The sequence below is a fragment of the Monodelphis domestica genome, chromosome 6 (assembly GCF_027887165.1).
Source record: "Monodelphis domestica isolate mMonDom1 chromosome 6, mMonDom1.pri, whole genome shotgun sequence".
Classification (NCBI taxonomy): domain Eukaryota; kingdom Metazoa; phylum Chordata; class Mammalia; order Didelphimorphia; family Didelphidae; genus Monodelphis; species Monodelphis domestica.
The window spans coordinates 65,103,694-65,121,631 of record NC_077232.1 but is presented as its reverse complement, the minus strand read 5'-3'; the positions used below and the strand labels follow the sequence as shown (position 1 = coordinate 65,121,631).

The 17,938-nt window shown below is 38.1% G+C and overlaps 1 protein-coding gene across 2 annotated transcripts in view; it reads left to right on the top strand.

Annotated features, from left to right (window-relative positions):
• Positions 1 to 2,029: 2,029 nt before the first annotated feature.
• COPB1 (COPI coat complex subunit beta 1) overlaps positions 2,030 to 17,938 on the top strand; it is a 30,923-nt gene continuing 15,014 nt past the window's right edge. Inside the window, exons 1-12 of one of the 2 annotated variants that reach the window (XM_001367070.4) lie at positions 2,030 to 2,165; positions 4,453 to 4,602; positions 7,647 to 7,876; positions 8,402 to 8,571; positions 10,038 to 10,152; positions 10,392 to 10,484; positions 11,460 to 11,597; positions 12,824 to 12,943; positions 13,891 to 13,998; positions 14,078 to 14,224; positions 15,611 to 15,756; positions 16,952 to 17,048. In XM_001367070.4, the coding sequence (XP_001367107.1) occupies positions 4,512 to 4,602; positions 7,647 to 7,876; positions 8,402 to 8,571; positions 10,038 to 10,152; positions 10,392 to 10,484; positions 11,460 to 11,597; positions 12,824 to 12,943; positions 13,891 to 13,998; positions 14,078 to 14,224; positions 15,611 to 15,756; positions 16,952 to 17,048 (1,455 nt within the window). In that variant the 5' untranslated portion in view covers positions 2,030 to 2,165; positions 4,453 to 4,511. Of the gene's footprint in view, positions 2,166 to 2,402; positions 2,576 to 4,452; positions 4,603 to 7,646; positions 7,877 to 8,401; positions 8,572 to 10,037; positions 10,153 to 10,391; positions 10,485 to 11,459; positions 11,598 to 12,823; positions 12,944 to 13,890; positions 13,999 to 14,077; positions 14,225 to 15,610; positions 15,757 to 16,951; positions 17,049 to 17,938 lie in introns of those variants that run through there. The other variant, XM_056802161.1, reaches the window with a different exon arrangement.

Here is a 17,938-nt window from a genome sequence, read left to right as displayed (position 1 = left end):
GGCCTCCTGACTCCAGACCTCTCCTGAGCTCCCTAGCTGCCCTGATAAACCTAATTGGAATAACAAGTCCTGTGCTCTTTTGAAAAACTCAATTGCACAAGTATAAGAGAGGGGAAGCAGGAATAGTCAATTAATAGGGAAAAGATATGGCAGTTCATAATGGCTCCCTCTGGCAGTCAAAACTAACATGTCACAGGGTGACCATCATGAGATTTTAAATTTGCACATAGGAACTGGTATGAAATTCACAGCCAAGTTAGTCCAAAGAAAAGATTTCACAGGCTTCATCATAGCTATCCATACTTTCTCAGGTTGTGTTCTCATGTGTAACAGAATTGATTTGTTTTGTCTGGTCCCAGAAGGCAAAATGAAAAACAATAGGTGGAAGCTGCAGAGGCAGATTTCAACTCCATGTGAAGGAACTTGTCCTAACAATGCTATTCAAAAAGAGTTACCTGGATAGAGGAGTTCTATGACCATTTCTCAAAGAGCATAGTTTTAGAGTTGGAAGGGACCTTAGAAATCAAGTGCTTCAACACCCTCCCACCACCCCCATTTCACAGATAAGTAAACTGAGGCCCAGTTTTGCTTTTTTTAACCCACTTTCTACAAGAAGCCCTTTCCAATCTTTAATGCCTTCCCTATATTATCTCCAATTTATCTTTATGTATAATTGATAGCAAGTTGTCTCCCCAATAGAGTTCCTTGAGCATAGACTAATTTTTGCCCTTTTTTTACAGTAAAAATAGTACTTTATTCCATTCCCCACTCAATCCACTTTTCCTCTCATTCCCACAGCAACAGCACAATCAAAAAAATAATGTTAGGAGAAAGGAAATATGGATAAAAACAGTTAAGTCACAATGGGAATTTTTTCATAACAGGTTATTCCTTTGGACATCTTCATCTCCATCTTAAAGTTTTTTTCTCTATCCCTTCTTCACCAGCTTCATCATGGAGCTTCTTCATCCCCTTCTTCACTCACATCATCTTTTTCCTCTTCCTCCTCCAGACTAGAAAGATCTGACATCTATCTCCTTTTCTGGAGATAAGAAGCTACAGAAGATGCAGTCCTATATACTAAAACCAAAGGTTTTTCCCTAGTTCCAGCTCCGGGTTTCTGATGAGAATCAAATGAGGTCATTGTAAAGTACTTGACTGAGTGCACACACAGCAAGCCTATGGACAAGTGAGCTATTCTTAGTATTTCATTCATCCAATAAAATCTTTTCGTGCTTGCCTCGTGAAGCGTCCTGGGCTTACTGTCAGTTCCTTGAGGGTCAGGACTGCCTTCTGCCCAACTCCTAGCACAATGCTCAGCACCTCAGAGGTGATTAATAAATGTTTACCAGATCGATTGCCAAGGACGGAGGGCACCTTCTCCGCCATCAGACTTGGATATCAATAGCAAATGGAAGTTAGGATGCGTTAAATACATGAAGCAGGTTACCTAAACAGAAGGAGAGCTCACTTCTAGCTGGGGAGATGGAGAAAGGTTTTGTGATACATTGGAGCGGAATAGCACAGGAAAGGAAGGATTTCATTCTGCAGAGATGTGGGCGTTGTATCCAAGAGCATATAAACGGTCTCGTGGTTGCCATTTCTAAAAAGAGCGCAAAGTTCATAAGGACAGAACATTTGTAAAGCGCCATGAAAAGGCTCGCTACTTATATGACGTTATTTATATTTATTATATTTGTTGTATGCGATGTATTCATCTTGTATTATATAGTATATTCGTGATATATTCGTTTTGTATTTTATTGTCATTGTTATTAGTCCCGGCTCAGTTCTGGGTCTCTCCAGCGCCCAGGACACTATTCTGCACCGAGCTCGGCTAAATCGCTCTGGGCTGAGTAGGAGCTCCCTGCGGACGGGGCGGGTCCAGGGAGCAGAGCCCTGCCAGCCCAAGAAGAGAGCTCACGGAACGCACCGTCGCCTAGCAGAGGGGCGGGTTCCTGGAAGGCTCCATCCGTTTCGCCAATCTGGAGCGGGATGGACTTGGAGGCGGGGCCGAGGACGTGGATCGCGAAGCTGCGCGGCGGAGGAGGCGTGTCCTCTCCGAGCCTCCGTAGACGCTCGGTGCTTTCTGTCTTGTCCGTTTCCACGTCAGCCCGGGATTCTGAGGAGCCGTCGCGGCTGCCGCAGACACCGCCCCGAACCAGGTAGCGGGCGGGGGTCGAGATGGGGCAAGGGTCGGGACCCAAGCACCCTGAGGTCTGGCCACTCTAGTCGGTTGGGAGGGGACGGGAGGGCGGCCTTCAGCAGTGGTCGCGTCGCTGGGCCTGCTCGGCCTCGTCCTCGAGCCCTCTCCCCAGGCCGGGGCGGGGGCCACGGACTGCGGCTCGGCCTTTGACCCCCCACCCTCATCCCGGATGGACTGACACCGTCTAGGAAGCCGAGGCTCGACCAGCGGCCCTCCCCGTCTGCCGTTGGCTCTGTCGGCCCTCGGAGCCCGGGGAGGAGAAGCCCAGGCCGGGCTGCGCACCTGGGGGCTCTCTTGACCCTGAGTCACCCCTCTCATCCCCTACTCCCCTTTTACCCATTCAACTCTAATTCCGTCTTCAGATCCCGGGTATATTCCCCAAGCCGTCTCCCCCCTCCCCTCCCAGAATGCTCTCCTACTTCATCTCAGCGTCCTGACTTCCCTCAGGTCTCAGCCCAAATCTCACCTTGTGCAGAGGGCCTTTCCTTGCCCCTCCTTCATCTCGCCAATGTCTCTGCATGCACTGGGCATTAGTCTCCTTGCCTTTCTTCATATCCACAGTGCTTAGTACACTGTCTGGCATACAGCAGGCGCTGTTTGTTGGAGCTCTAGATATGACATGTATCCCTTGTTTTTGTAGTACTCTGAAACTGCCTCAAAACTACCCGGTAGTTGGTAAAATAAAAATGTAGTGAATAGAAGAAAAAATTTTCCCCATTTTATAGATGAAGAAACTTTATCTTGTAAATGTAGGAACCAAAGCATAGGGAATGGAAGCACAGGTCTTGCCTAAACCTCAAGTCTAGCATTCGACTTATAGCTATTACAATATGTATCATAATCGGCCTCCCAAACCTAAGTTTTACTGGGGTAAAATGAGAGATACAAACTGGACTTGTGATTTTTTTTTAATATTTTATTTGATCATTTCCAAGCATTATTCATTAAAGACATAGATCATTTTCTTTTCCTCCCCCCCACCCCCCATAGCCAACTGGTAAATCCACTGGGCATTACATGTTTTCTTGATTTGAACCCATTGCTTTGTTGATAGTATTTGCATTAGAGTGTTCATTTAGAGTCTCTCCTCTGTCATGTCCCCTCAACCTCTGTAGTCAGGCAGTTGCTTTTCCTCCGTGTTTCCACTCCCATAGTTTATCCTTTGCTTATGAATAGTGTTTTTTTCTCCTAGATCCCTGCAAATTGTTCAGGGACATTACACCGCCACTAATAGAGAAGTCCATTATGTTCGATTATACCACAGTGTATTAGTCTCTGTGTACAATGTTCTCCTGGTTCTGCTCCTCTCGCTCTGCATCACTTCCTGGAGGTTGTTCCAGTCTCCATGGAACTCCTCCACTTTATTATTCCTTTTAGCACAATAGTATTCCATCACCAACATATACCACCATTTGCTCAGCCATTCCCCAATTGATGGGCATCCCCTCGTTTTCCAGTTTTTGGCCACCACAAAGAGCGCAGCTATGAATATTTTTGTACAAGTCTTTTTCGGACTTGTGATTTAAAAAAAAAGTTTTGAAATTTCCCCAACCAAAGCTAGTGGGCCCCTTCCCTGCTGCTTAGGCTCAAGTCTCTGAGTGCTGTAAAGGTCACATAGACAGTATGTATCAAAGTTAAGACTGGTCAGAAACTGTTTCTTCTTTTTCTCTTAGAGAAATACCTAATACATTTAGGGTACAAAACTCTGTACACAATTGCATGACAGATGTTTAAGTGATTCCATGGTAATTTCTTAGATGGAATGGATTAGGACTATTATAAAAATCTTAGATTAGGATTATTATCAAAAATTGAGAGGCCAAATCTCTTGTTCTTGCCCAGGCTGGAAGTTCAGTGGCCATTCACAGACTAATCCCAGCACAAGATCAGCACAGAAGTTTTGATTATGTACCTTTTCCAATCTGGAATAGTTTGCCTCCCTCCTTAGGCAGCCCAGTAGCTCCCCCTTCCCTCTCAAAGGTTCATAATATTGATATCAAAATTCATGGAGATGCCTATTTGGCATTTGCTCCACTGAAGCTCAAAATTTCTCAACTTAAGCAATCTTCCTGCCTCAGTTTCTCCAGTAGCAGAATTCACAGGCATGTGATGCTATTCCCAGCCAGTCTTAGACTATTTTAATGTTATTAAGAAAAGTTGAGTGTATTTTATTTGCCAGTACAAGAATCGTGTGTATTGGCATATTGAAACAGTTTTTAATTAGTTATATTTTATATTTATTCTAGAATTTCTGATATTTAACATCAAAAATACTTATACTGTGGAGTACCCATAACCAAACACCATGACTGCTGCAGAAAATGTATGCTATACGTTAATTAACGTACCAATGGATTCAGAACCACCATCTGAAATTATCTTAAAAAATGACCTTGGTAAGTGAGGGATGGGAAATCTTAAGTTGGAAATTGGCATATATTTGTTAATGAAGCTAATTTAAATTGGAAACAGTGGATTTTTATTTTATTCCAATACAAGAGACCTGGGATTTCATCTTTGTGGGGATTTCTATTAGCAACATATCTCAGAATCCTCCTTTCTAGGATATAGTGTACAGTCTTCACAAATTGCTATGGGTAAAAAAAATTCATTACATTTTGGCTAAGTTTCTGGAGATGTGCTTTTCTGAACCCTAGCCAAGCTGGTCTTCTAATGACAAAAAGCATTAGAAAATTTGGTTTTCAAACCTTTTTGGTGAGCCAGAACTTGAACTCTGCTGATATAATCTTTTCAAACCCTAGATCACTACCACACCAAGAGATGGCTTAAAACAAAGGTTATCATAGGGGATTGTAGTCCAAAGTTTTTATATGAAGAAAGTCATGCATGATAAACATCTTTCTAAACATTCCATAAATGTCTTATAAAAATGAAAACTATTATGCTAAGACTTTGCATATCTTCTCTGTTTAAATTTCCAGCATCTACATGGTACATTGCACATATCAGGCACTTAGCAAATATTTTTAAAAATTGGATTGAAATTTGAAGGATATAGATTATGAAGATCCATCTAAATAATGCAAAGAGAACATAAGAGATGGACTGTTTCTTGAAATATTCATAATATGCTTAGTCCACAATGCTTGGCACATAGTAGGAACTGTATAAATGCTTATTCCCTCTCTCCTCCCACAAAACACAGCCTTGATTTTTAGAGGTCGTCTCTTTTTAAGAAGTGATAATTGATGGTGTGTATAAAGTTCGAATATGTTAAAATGAGAAAGGGGAGTTGAAGATGACACCAAAGTTTCAAACCTTACTGTCTAAAAAATTGGAGTTACCTGCAACAAGATTAGGAAACAAGCCCTGGGCTCAAATGTGGTCTTAGTTCCTAACTGTGTGACTTTGGGCAAATCACTTAGCCTTTCTGCTCCTCTGTTTTAGACTTAATACTAAGATGGAAAATAAGGGTTTAAAAAAATAACAGGGAAGTTCAGAAAAAGGGGTGGATTTGGGGGGAAAGATAATAAATTTTCAGACATGCCAAATTAAATACAAAAATAAACATAATAAAAATGTGACACAGTCTTATAAGAATTGTGTTAGGAGAATTAATACTCCAAATGAGCTAAATTGGTAAGAAAGATTTTTTTAAGAGTTCTATTTGTGAAGGTGGCATATTGAAGAAGATGGTACTGGGAGATGGGTTTAGTGACATGACAGCAGCAAAATGATTTCCAGTTTGGAAAAGGCAGACTCTAGGTGACTAATGAGGAGATAGTCCTTTCCTTCTGAAATTGCCTTCAATAGGTGGATAGCTATACACTTAACAGATTTTGCTTTTTTGGATTCAGAGGATAAAATGACCCTGCTGTTTTACATCTTTATTGATAACTTGAATAAACACATAAATGATATGCTTACCAGATTTTCAAATGACATAGAGGAATAGAAAGTTCACTGGATGACAGAGTCAGGATTCAGAAAAACCTTGTCAAGGTGGAATCTTGAGTTGAATCTACTGAAATTTAAATAGGGGGACTAAAGTTTTACTCTTGGATTTGAAAAAATTGGTTTCCCTGACATAAGATATAGGGGAGGAACACTAGACTCTAGTTCATATGAAAGGAACTGGGAATTTTAATGGACTGCAATGACTTGACATGTCAGTGGGATGATATAGCAACCAAAAAAAAAATGAATTCTCTCTTGGACTTTATTGGGCACAATGTAGAGCTGTGGAGAAGACAATCCCAATGTATTCTGCCCTGGGCAGACCACATCTTGAATATTATATGCAAGTCTGAAGATCACATTTTTGGTAAGATAGACTGGAAAATGCATCAGACATGTAAAGTGAAGGGCCTCACAATCATGTCATATGAGGATATGAGTTCAACTAGAGAAATATAGAAGTCCTAGTCCTGAAGTCTACCTGGATTCAAATCCTATTTATGGTACTTACTGCCTGAGGGACATTAGAAATATCATGTAACCTCCCTGTACCTCCATTTCCTCAAGTGTAAAATTAAGGTGTTGACCTAGATGGTATCTGAGATCATTTCTAGCTCTCATCCCATAATTCTGTGAATATCCTGAAGAAAAGACTTGGAGAGGGAGGTAGATAATCAGAATTCGCTTTCTGGTTTAGGAAGGGTTAGTTTTTTGTTCTTGATCCTCGAGAGCAGAACATGGCAAAGGCAAGCCTAGACTTTGTCTAAGTGAGAAAACTTCCTAATATTTTTCTATCAGAAATTAAATAGTAAGCTACTAATGATTTTTAAGGAAATTTGCATGTTAGGTTTTTTCTAGTTCATAAATAGTAATAAAAATTCAAGAACAAAAGAGACAAATTATAGAAAAACAAAGAAATTAGTAATGTTTTATGAACATGGTATGAAGCCAGTAATTTCTCATGTTCAGGATAATAGCTGAGGAAAGGGTAAGGAAATTCATTAAATATTGCTACATGGAGCTCTTCTTAATCATTAGTCTCAGTTTCTGAGCAATGATTATCAGCAATTTATTATCTTCACAGATTTCTGAAAACTGAGGATTAGCCCATATTGAAACAAAACTCTCCCCAAAGTCACAGTGTGTTAGCACTACCAAAGGGAAACTAAGCAGTCATCTATTCTAGTCCTCCCATTTTACAAATGAGAAAACCAAAGCCCAAAGAAGAAAGAGGACTTGTGAAAGGCAATTGGAAGACTAGACTTGAGATCTGCTGGCTCTTAATCTAAGCCTCTTTCATTGTTTTAGGGCTCCTGTCACTAAATAGTTTATATTTTTATTTCATGTGACTTTTCCCAATTTGGTGTTTATCAAAGATCTTTATAGCTGGAATTTTTCATGGAATAGAGATTTAGGACTTTGTCAGGACTTTGATTTTTGATATTTTTAATTTGATTATTATGGTAAATTTTTTCTTCCTAACACTCCTATGCATTCTTTTTTAACTTGTGTTTTTAATCAGAAAAGGGAGATGTGAAGTCAAAGACTGAGGCTTTGAAGAAAGTGATCATTATGATCCTGAATGGTGAAAAGCTTCCTGGACTTCTGATGACCATAATTCGTTTTGTGCTGCCTCTCCAGGATCACACCATCAAAAAATTACTCTTGGTATTTTGGGAAATTGTTCCCAAAACAACCCCAGATGGTAGACTTTTGCATGAGATGATCCTTGTGTGTGATGCTTATCGAAAGGTAAATACATTTGTTTTAGGGCTAGAGTTTCATTCTTTTTGTTCCTGTTTCTGATTGATGTTTTTAAAAAATTAGTTGTTTTTAAATTTTCATTTTGAGCAGAATATGAGATAATATTCAGAACTAGGTTCCCATTTGTGAAATGAGAAAATTAATTTTATTCCTAAATGGATTCATTGGTTTTTTTTTGTCTTTGCTGAGATTCCTTGCATTCATAATATGAATGAAAAATGAGGTATTTCACATACGGGGATTTTATAAAATTATCTTGTGCAAAGGACACTTGGATATTTAAAGGATAAATTGATTCAGATGAGAAGCAAATACAAAGACCAACAAGTTCCATTTGATATGGAAGTAGTCAAGTACCTTTAAAAAAAACCAAAAAACTCTTCCTTCAAAACATTGAAATGCCAAAAATTTCTTTGGTGATTTTAGACTTTTAAAAAAGAGGCTTTGAATCTTAAAAAAGACTTCTAAAAATAACGGGGGGGAAAGTATTTGCTGTTTGAATTTGTGTTTCAGGATCTTCAGCACCCCAATGAGTTCATTCGGGGCTCTACTCTTCGTTTTCTTTGCAAACTGAAAGAAGCAGAATTACTGGAGCCTCTGATGCCAGCTATCCGGGCCTGCCTGGAGCATCGACACAGCTATGTCCGAAGGAATGCTGTTTTGGCCATATACACCATCTACAGGTACATGTGTGTTCATGCTTCTGCTAAGGCACAGTAGTAAGTGGGGGAAGGAGCTGATAACACATCTTTCATTTCTTTACTTCTGGGAACACTGAGCAGTCTGGTACAGTCTCCTTCTTCCCTCCTTAAGTAATTTTTAAATGAGTTTTCCTAACACTCAACAAATAAAATTTGAAGAAAAATCTCCAAATAAAATGTAAATTATTTGCATTGAAATAAAAATATAATTTAAAAAATACATTCTTTCCATAATAGGCACACATTTCACTCTGAGAAGGACATTTGTTTCATAAGAGTATAATGCAGTTCTTAAATTTGCCTTACCGGCTGTATTTTACAAAGTCCTATATCTTCAACCCTTCAAGTACTCGAACAGGGTGTTAGCTTTAATCTTGTCATTTGTGGGTGTGTTGTAGATTTAGGTGAGCCTGCTCGTTACAGAAAACCCCCACGAACTGGTCCAGTCAGTATTTTGACTATCAGTTACTACCTAGGGCCTTGTTGTGTAGCCCAAGGGTGTTCTGGTGACATTCAGACAGCTGTTCGTCCCTCTCTTAGGACCTTTCTGCCTCCTGCCTTGCTGCCAGGCTCTTGCTTCTTGTTTGCTGTGAGTCTCCCTTTAGGAGTGATAGTGTGTGTAAAATAAGAGGAAATCAGTTCAGAGTAGAATTTGTGTCCTGAGGAAAGAGAAGGAAGTATAAAGGGACTTCAGTTTTCTTTATGGTCAGTCCTTTTTCTCATCCTTCCTGTTTCTCGGCTGTATCTATGATTTGATTTGGTTAACTTATTACTGTTTTTTTGATGTATTGCATAAAAGGTACTTGAGCATGCTGTAGTACTTTTAAGATCACCATTTATCATTATATTCATAAATTGTATAAGCCATGAAATTTCTATTGATAAAATACTAGTTAAATTATCTTTTACTGTTAAAAACTGTAATATGTTTTATTAAAGAACTGTTTTTACTGTGTGACCCTAGGCAAATCACTTCCCCATTGCCTAGCCCTTAATACTCCTCTGGCTTGGAACCAATACACAGTATTGATTCCAAGATAGAAGGTAAGGGTTTAAAAAAAAAAACTGTTTTTAAATGAACAAAAGCATGCCATCCTAGTACAGAGAGCATCAGATTGGAGGAGAGATTTGGTACTTATTCTGCCTCCATTTTCCAGAAATATGGCCTTGAAGAAACTATTTCTAATTTCTGGACCTCATTACATGTAATATTAGGGTGATTGGAGATCACATTATCTGCTGAGATTCTCTCTAGCTGTAAAAATGTGGTGGTTCCTGTGCAAGATGCTACCATAGGTTTATGGCACCTGCTAGTGACTCAGTTGGAGCAGACATTTAGAGACCTAGCAAGTGTACCGACTATTAAGGAGTCTAGAACTAAAACAACAGAATATAAAAAGATTTTCTTTGGGGGTCTTAGTGTTGTTTTTCTAACATTTTACTTAAAGGAATTTTGAACATCTTATACCTGATGCTCCTGAACTCATCCATGATTTCCTGGTTAATGAGAAAGATGCAAGTTGTAAAAGAAATGCATTTATGATGCTGATCCATGCTGACCAGGTAAAATACTTTTTCTCTTGTACTCAAAATTATTTTAACCAAAAGTTTTATTTATAATTGTTTCTCTCATTATGGTTTATGTACTAAGATAATCAAGATAATTTCATTTACTGCATAAGTTTTCTGTCGTTTCAATGACTTTTTAGGCCCGAGTAAAGTAAAAATTATTTTTCTAAAATGGTGTGCCCTTTCTCTGAATTACGGCATTGTGTCTTGTCATTCCTTCTTCAATAATTTAGGATCGAGCTTTGGATTACCTAAGTACTTGCATTGATCAAGTTCAAACATTTGGGGACATTCTTCAGTTGGTCATTGTTGAACTAATTTATAAGGTAAGGGAGAAAACCTATTTTGTGTTAAAGCAAACTCTCAAAGCTTAATTTAAAGCATTTTAAACAGCCTGCCTATTCCTGCGTTCAAATTATAATAGTTGACATTGTTTAAAAGCCATCATATTGCTGCAAAATGGGCTACTTTCTTGACTTTAATACCAAATCTTCTGGAAATCTTAAAACTAATTTCTGAACAGCTTTGTGCTAGAGTTTACGTTTTGGTTAGGAGAATAAATTACTTGCCAGAAACACTTTACTGATTTAACTTTTGTCAACTTATTGTTGTAAAAAGTAGAACAAGGTTAAGAAATGCTTAATTAGACTTAATTTACTGAAGAATTTAGAAAATACCTATGCAAGAATGGAATAAATTGTAATTTATCAAATTTAAATTGCCAAAGTCTTTTGTTTTTAGAATTGGGGGGAACATTGGCTCCTATACTACAAACAGCTGTTTTTCATTAATGTAATGGTAGTTTGGGGAGCCAGAAGATTTACTGAGAGTAGGGTTCCCTGCAGTCTTGAAGCCTTCTCTTTGCCTAATAGAAAATAATTTCTAGACTATGGTGGTCTAATGGAGTTTCGATTGGTGTCCCTTACTTAAAAACAAACAAATTCTGAAATATCCAGTATTACAGAGCAGATGTTAGTAGATGATTATTTGTTCTAAGTAAGAGTTCACCTTTCAATATATGTTTAAAATATGTTAGTGTTTGCCCAGATTTGTTTTTCCATGGCCTGTATACTGCATAAAAGTCTTTACACAAAGTAAGAAGTGTTTATATCCCCTTTAAAAGTTACTAAGTATGTTAGTTGCCATAATCTTTTAAATATGTTGGCCATTCTGCTGTCTTTATATAAATCCTATATAATGATGATCTTTCATAGGATCAAATCCTATGGGAGTTTCCTGATTATATAAACAAGTATTCCTGCTGTCAATCAAAACTATGCATTGTTTTTTTTTTCTTATAGGTGTGCCATGCAAATCCATCAGAAAGAGCTCGTTTTATTCGTTGCATCTATAATTTATTGCAGTCATCTAGCCCTGCAGTAAAATATGAAGCTGCAGGCACCTTGGTTACCCTCTCTAGTGCCCCAACAGCAATCAAGGTATTGAAGTAATTTATGTCTTTTGGGAAGATACTAGGTCAAAAATGAAATGTCTTAGATTTTGTGTTTTCAATCATTCATACAATTCACTTTGTATTCATGTGACACAGAATTATTAATAGTTATATAGAGCCATTTCCTGACCTCATGTACTTCTTTCCACTTTCTTTTTTATATAACTTTTAAAGTTTTTCATTTAAGTATTGTTTCTCTACCACCCCCAGGGGGAATAAAAACCATAAATAAATGTATACAATAAAAGTACTCAAATAAAACATATTCCCAAATTAGTCCACTTTCTTGAAGAGAGGGTGTCCTCAGAGCATACCAACATTCCTCCTTACTGTAGGTGGTTATAGTTTCAAAAACTTTCCTTAGATGGATTCCAGAAAGGGTTGCATTGGTTGGCTTAAAGCCTGGGATAATCTCTATTTCAACTTTGATTTATGATCTTAGCTAATCTCTTTAATTTCTGTAGCCCTTGAATGTTGCAAAGTGCTCTTCTCACAAAAACTCTGAGGTAGGGAGTAGAAGTATTATTGCCCCCATTTTGTAGATGAGGAAGGAGGCAATTTAGTCACTTGCCCAGGGATTCCAGCTAGTGCACAAGAAAGGCTTTAAAGCCTGGCCTCTTCCACCTGGGCAACCCAGGATTTCCTCTGCCAGGCTATGTCTGTCCCTTAGAGCCTCAGCCACTCAAGGAATGTGTTCAGGCTCTGCTGAGATTTGGAAAGCCTTCTGCCCCTGCACCAGAAGAGAACAGCTATAGCTGTGGTGGGCTTTTGCCAGTTTCTGTGTACTGGCTTCTCACAGTTTTTCTTTATGCACCCTTGCTTCCAGACTATTAGCTGTTACTTCTTATTGCCAGAGCAGTCCTGTCTTCCCTTCTAATTTGCTACTGCTTATCCATGATCAGTGAGAAAGCAGGTTATAGCAGCAGCTAGCATGTAGACCATATAACACTTATAATTTTGCAATACATCATCTCATTTGGAGGAAGATGCTATTGTGCCTATTTGCAGATGAGGTGATTGAGACAGGCTTGTGAAGTAACCTACCTAAAAGCAGCTAGATAGCACAGTGGGTGAAACTCTTGGCCTGGTTTGGCTGCTCAGGATCATTTGTACTGCTCTCCTGGTGCCAGGGTGCTAGACTGGCTTGTTCTGGGGTGTGTAGCTGGGGGTCACCACAGTATGTTCTTAAACATTTGTCCTTTTGTTCTCTAGGCTGCTGCTCAGTGTTACATTGACTTAATTATTAAAGAGAGTGACAACAATGTAAAGCTCATTGTCCTGGATCGCTTGATAGAGCTGAAAGAGCATCCTGCTCATGAGCGAGTGCTCCAGGTGGGTGTGGGCTCTGACCCCTTGGGGTCACCGCAAAGACCATCAGTCAATCAGTAAATATGTATTAAGTACCTTATGTATGCAAGTGCCCTGCTAGGCTCTGGAGAGATACAAATACAATGAATCAAAACAGTGTAAGTTCATAAGTATATTCTGAATAAATACAAATAAATAGAAAGTAATTAACTACAAGCTAGTTTTGGCAGGAAAAAGGTACTCCCAGTTAGGGGATCAAGATAGTCTTTATGTAGTGGTAATCACTCGATTCACCTCTGCTCATAGAATCCTTCCTCTTCCTTCATGGTGAGGATCGTCAAGCCATATCTTGAAGGAGGAGGAAGGATTCTGTGAGACAAGTTAGGTTTAAATAATTACAAAATCTATCATTATAAATCCTAGACTCAGTGAACACCCTGGGGTTTGGAAGTGTTGTGGCCAATTCAATTTGGTGTTTGTGAGTTGATCATTCACTTTCTACTGTGAAACTTCTACTTCCTTTCTAACCACAGGCATGCATGTCTGTTGAATTGAATTGTTGTGGAGTCATTTTTTCAGTCATGTCTGACTCTTCATGGTCCCATCTGGGGTTTTCTTGGCAGAGATACTGGAGTGGTTGCCATTTCCTTCTCTGGTTCATTTTACATATGAGGAAACTGAGTCAAATGGGGTTAAGTGACTTGCCCAAGGTCACATACCTTGTAAATGTCTGAGGCCAGATTTGACTCAGGAAGATGAGTCTCCAGGGCCATTACTCTGGACTTCTAATCCTTTGTCTATATAGCATTACTTCTTTAGTGAAAAAGCTGTTCTTATTTTGAAATTTTTTAAAAATACTGACCTGTTGGTTGTTTTAAAGGACAAAGAATGCTTACATACTAAAAATCTTAGTTTCTATATTTGATCTATGAAAATAAAAGCCTCCTTAAACAGTTTGTTGTTCTCTCTAGGATCTGGTTATGGACATCTTGAGAGTACTGAGTACCCCAGATTTAGAAGTGCGCAAGAAAACTCTCCAATTAGCACTGGACCTTGTGTCTTCCAGAAATGTCGAAGAGGTAAAAGAAAGTTCTGATTGCTCTTGTTCCATCCACCATTATGTGTGACTTGGGAACTTATTTATATTTGGTCTTGTAGCTTGTGATCGTCCTGAAGAAGGAAGTGATTAAAACCAATAATGTGTCAGAGCATGAAGATACTGACAAATACAGGCAGCTCCTTGTCCGCACATTGCACTCTTGCTCTGTTCGGTTTCCAGATATGGCTGCGAACGTCATTCCGGTGGTAGGTGAAGCCTAACTGTCTCAGAAAGCTATCTTTATTCTTTTTCCAGTGAGCACATTGTCAGATTCCTCTGATTCAGCAATTAGACATCTGTCACATTGCTTTTTGGGGTCACAGATTTCAATCTAGAATTCAGAGAGAAAAAAAAACTTGAAAAGGGATCAAGGAAAGTACCTGCCTCTAACCATATGTCTGCGCTCTTTCTGGACAGCACAAAGGAGAAGCAATCCTCAAGCCCCAAAGAATTATGTTTACAATTAATCTTCTCGATCATCCCATAAATTTGATTTTTCAGCCTTCAGTTCTTCCTAGATTACATTGAGCAGCATATAAAAGCAGCAATGAGTAGGGAGCCAAGAGGCTCTCTGAGATGCTACTATGACGTGACAGTTGTGAGAGGCCCCTGAGAGCACCCAGAGGAACCATAAAACATTAGAACTGGAAGGGACAACTTCCTTCTTTAATAATATTTCACCACATTATGCTGAATTATCAGCAGATGATTGAATTGTCCTCTGCATGCCATTTTAAAGGTAATAAATGGTACAGATTTACTTTCATATTTTTAATAACATTTCCATTCAAAGATGATTTTTAAAAATTTAATACTTGAAAGTCTGAGTCAGTAATCTGGAAAATTCACTCTTAAGAATTGATGATTCTCCAAATTTTTATTTCTCATGTCTTGGGATTTTTATCTCCTTAGGTGATTTTATTTTCATTTATGAAATTATAGAAATTCATGACTACTTGAGTTGTAAGTTGGCCACTCTGGTAAGAAAATGAATGATGCTTTTTCCACAACATAATGAATATATCCAAGAACAATATTTTGCCATTACTAGTTATGTCAAGAAAATCTCTATGAGAATAAAATATGAAATGTATCCTTATGAAATCTTATCCACTAATGGGAAGCAGCATTAGCATGGTGGGCAAGAGCAGTGACTTTTAAGGGGAAAAAAAGACCCAAGCAAGACCTCCAGCACTTGGCTGTGAGTACTTTTGCCTTCTTCAATTGATAGTGTTTCTTTTGGAGCCAAAAGACCTACATTCAGATTCTGTCCCTGCCATTTACTGTCTTTGTACCCATGAACTAATCACATCACTTTTCTAGATCCTGACTAGAGACGGTGAATGATCTTGTGTTAGTCTTAGAGACTGGAGGGAGTTTGGAGGTGAGAGTTGGTCACAGTCACATGAGACAAGTGAGCTGTCTGTGCCCATTGCAGTAGACCACAGACTTGATACACAAGAGGGTGCTTAGTAAATGTTTGCATACCAGTTCTCTTGAAAACTGAGCTTCTGGCTTGGACTGTCTTTCCTCCTGAGCTATACAGTGACTGCTGCTGTTTGGGGGTTTTTTTTGTTTGTTTGTTTGTTTAGCTAATGGAGTTTCTCAGTGACAACAATGAAGCAGCAGCTGCTGATGTCTTAGAGTTTGTCCGGGAAGCTATCCAGCGATTTGATAATCTCCGTCTGCTTATTGTTGAGAAAATGCTTGAAGTCTTTCATGCTATTAAGTCTGTCAAGTAGGTTTAAAATCTTAATTATAACTTAAATATTTCATCTTTTTCTTTTTTAAGAACTTGAAGAATTGAAGTAGAAAATAGTAGCAGAGAATGATTTAGAGTAAAAATGATTTAAAGTAAAATGACCAGTGTCTTTTTAGTAAATCCATAATTTCTACAGGGAAAATTAGTTCATTGTGTCAATATTTATGTTGGTGAACAAATATTGCTTCCATGACAAGGAAAAATATCATGGCAAAGTACTCCCCATATACCACTGTAATACCATATTATCCAACTCCTGTAATTTATCTATTTTCTTTACTGATCAGGTGTGATAAAAGTGTCAATGAAGATTCTCCATAGCCAATGTATCACATTGGCAGACTTGACTTCAGTTCCTGCCTCTGAAAAATGAGCATAAATTCTGTAAAATAGATTATTTCTTAAGTTTCATCCAACTGTGAATTTTATAATTCTGTGATGATGATATACTTCTTTCTTTCAGATTAACAGGCGAAGCAAGTATATTTATAGGCTTCTCCCCCTTCTGTATATTTTTAAAAGGTTTTTTTTAAGTTGTTACTTTACATTCCCTTGTCTGCTGTCCCATTCATAAAATCGATTCCTTTTGGATAACTGCAGAGGAATAATAAATTCTTTTTTTGGTTTTAAAGCAAGATAATTCTTGGAGAGATGAAATCTAATAAAATGATGGAACTAAAAGTTTCCTAAGTACTATCCTTAATAGGATTTAAAACTATAAGGAACCTTAGAAATCTTCTAGTCCAATCCTTTCATTTTTCAAATGAAGCAACTGAAGTCCAGAGATTCATTGAACCTATCCAAGGGCACATAAAAAAGAAAGGAAGATCACTTTAGAAAACATTTTGACATTTAAGTTTTACTTCTGTGTTTACCATTTGTACTAATAACATTTTAGAATGAGTTTTTAGTTCTTAATTGTGAATTAAAACATAATTTTTCTTATTAATGTTATGGTATATGGAAAGACTCCAAAGAAATAACAAATAACAGTACAGTCTACATATTTATAGTGTATATATACAGCCTTTACAGTATCACTTACAATTCCTTAGAATCATACCATCTTATGTTTTTGTTTCTTAAGTTGAGGCCTTTGAGGTCTTTTTACTGGGACTAAATTCAGTAACTGACTCAAGGTTCATAGTACACCCATTTTTTCTTCCTTTAGAATTTACCGAGGAGCACTGTGGATTCTGGGGGAGTATTGTAGCACCAAAGAAGACATACAGAGTGTTATGACTGAGGTCCGCAGGTCCCTGGGAGAGGTATGTTTACACTTACTAATTGTCAGATATAAAACTTTACTTTTGTACGTTCATCTAACTTATGCAAAAGTTAGAGAACAATAATGGCCCTGTAATTTTCCTGGTCTGGGGAGCTTCTGATAAGGAAGCCCCTCTTCTGATACAGGTCAACATCTTCTCTGTAACTTTTGGTCCTAGGGAGTGGCCTAAGCAGGGCAGGCAAACTCGTGACCCATGATGCAGTATGTGCAGCCTATCATTGTGACATATCTGACAAAATTCAGTAAAAATACGATGTAACACAAATGCCATGATTTTCCAACTGAGGCCATGTTCATCTTGCAGCGGGTCGCAGAGTGAGATACAAGACGTTAAACCCAGGTTTTTCTGACTTCAAAGTTAATTTTATATCTGCTACACCATGTTGCCTTTCTCAGGACAGATGTGATGATACTAAAAATTGAATATGTAATTTACAGACTATTAAAAACTGGAGTTCTGAAGTCTGTGTACATATATTAGGATGGAAAGGCAAATGCTTTTTAATAAAGCCAAACATAGTATCAGTGTAACAATGAAATAGTTTTAGCTAGGAGCTGGGAAATCTGGGTCCCTCATCGTATGACTTTAGATAAATATTTTAACTTGCAGACTTCATCTTCCTCATCTGTGGCATAAAAATGTTCCATAATCTCTTCAAATTTTTTATTTCTTAGATTCCATAAAAATGGAAAATAGTGTTTAATATTCATTTTGTGTTAGAAAGATTACTAGAGTTAGTTAAAAGCAAAAAGACCTGGGCTTAAGCTGATCACATTTAATGATGGCAAGCCACTAATTTCTCTTGTGTTAAGTCTTCTTATCTGTAAAAGAAAGAGTGCTGGGCTAGAGGACTTCTAAGGTGTCTTCTG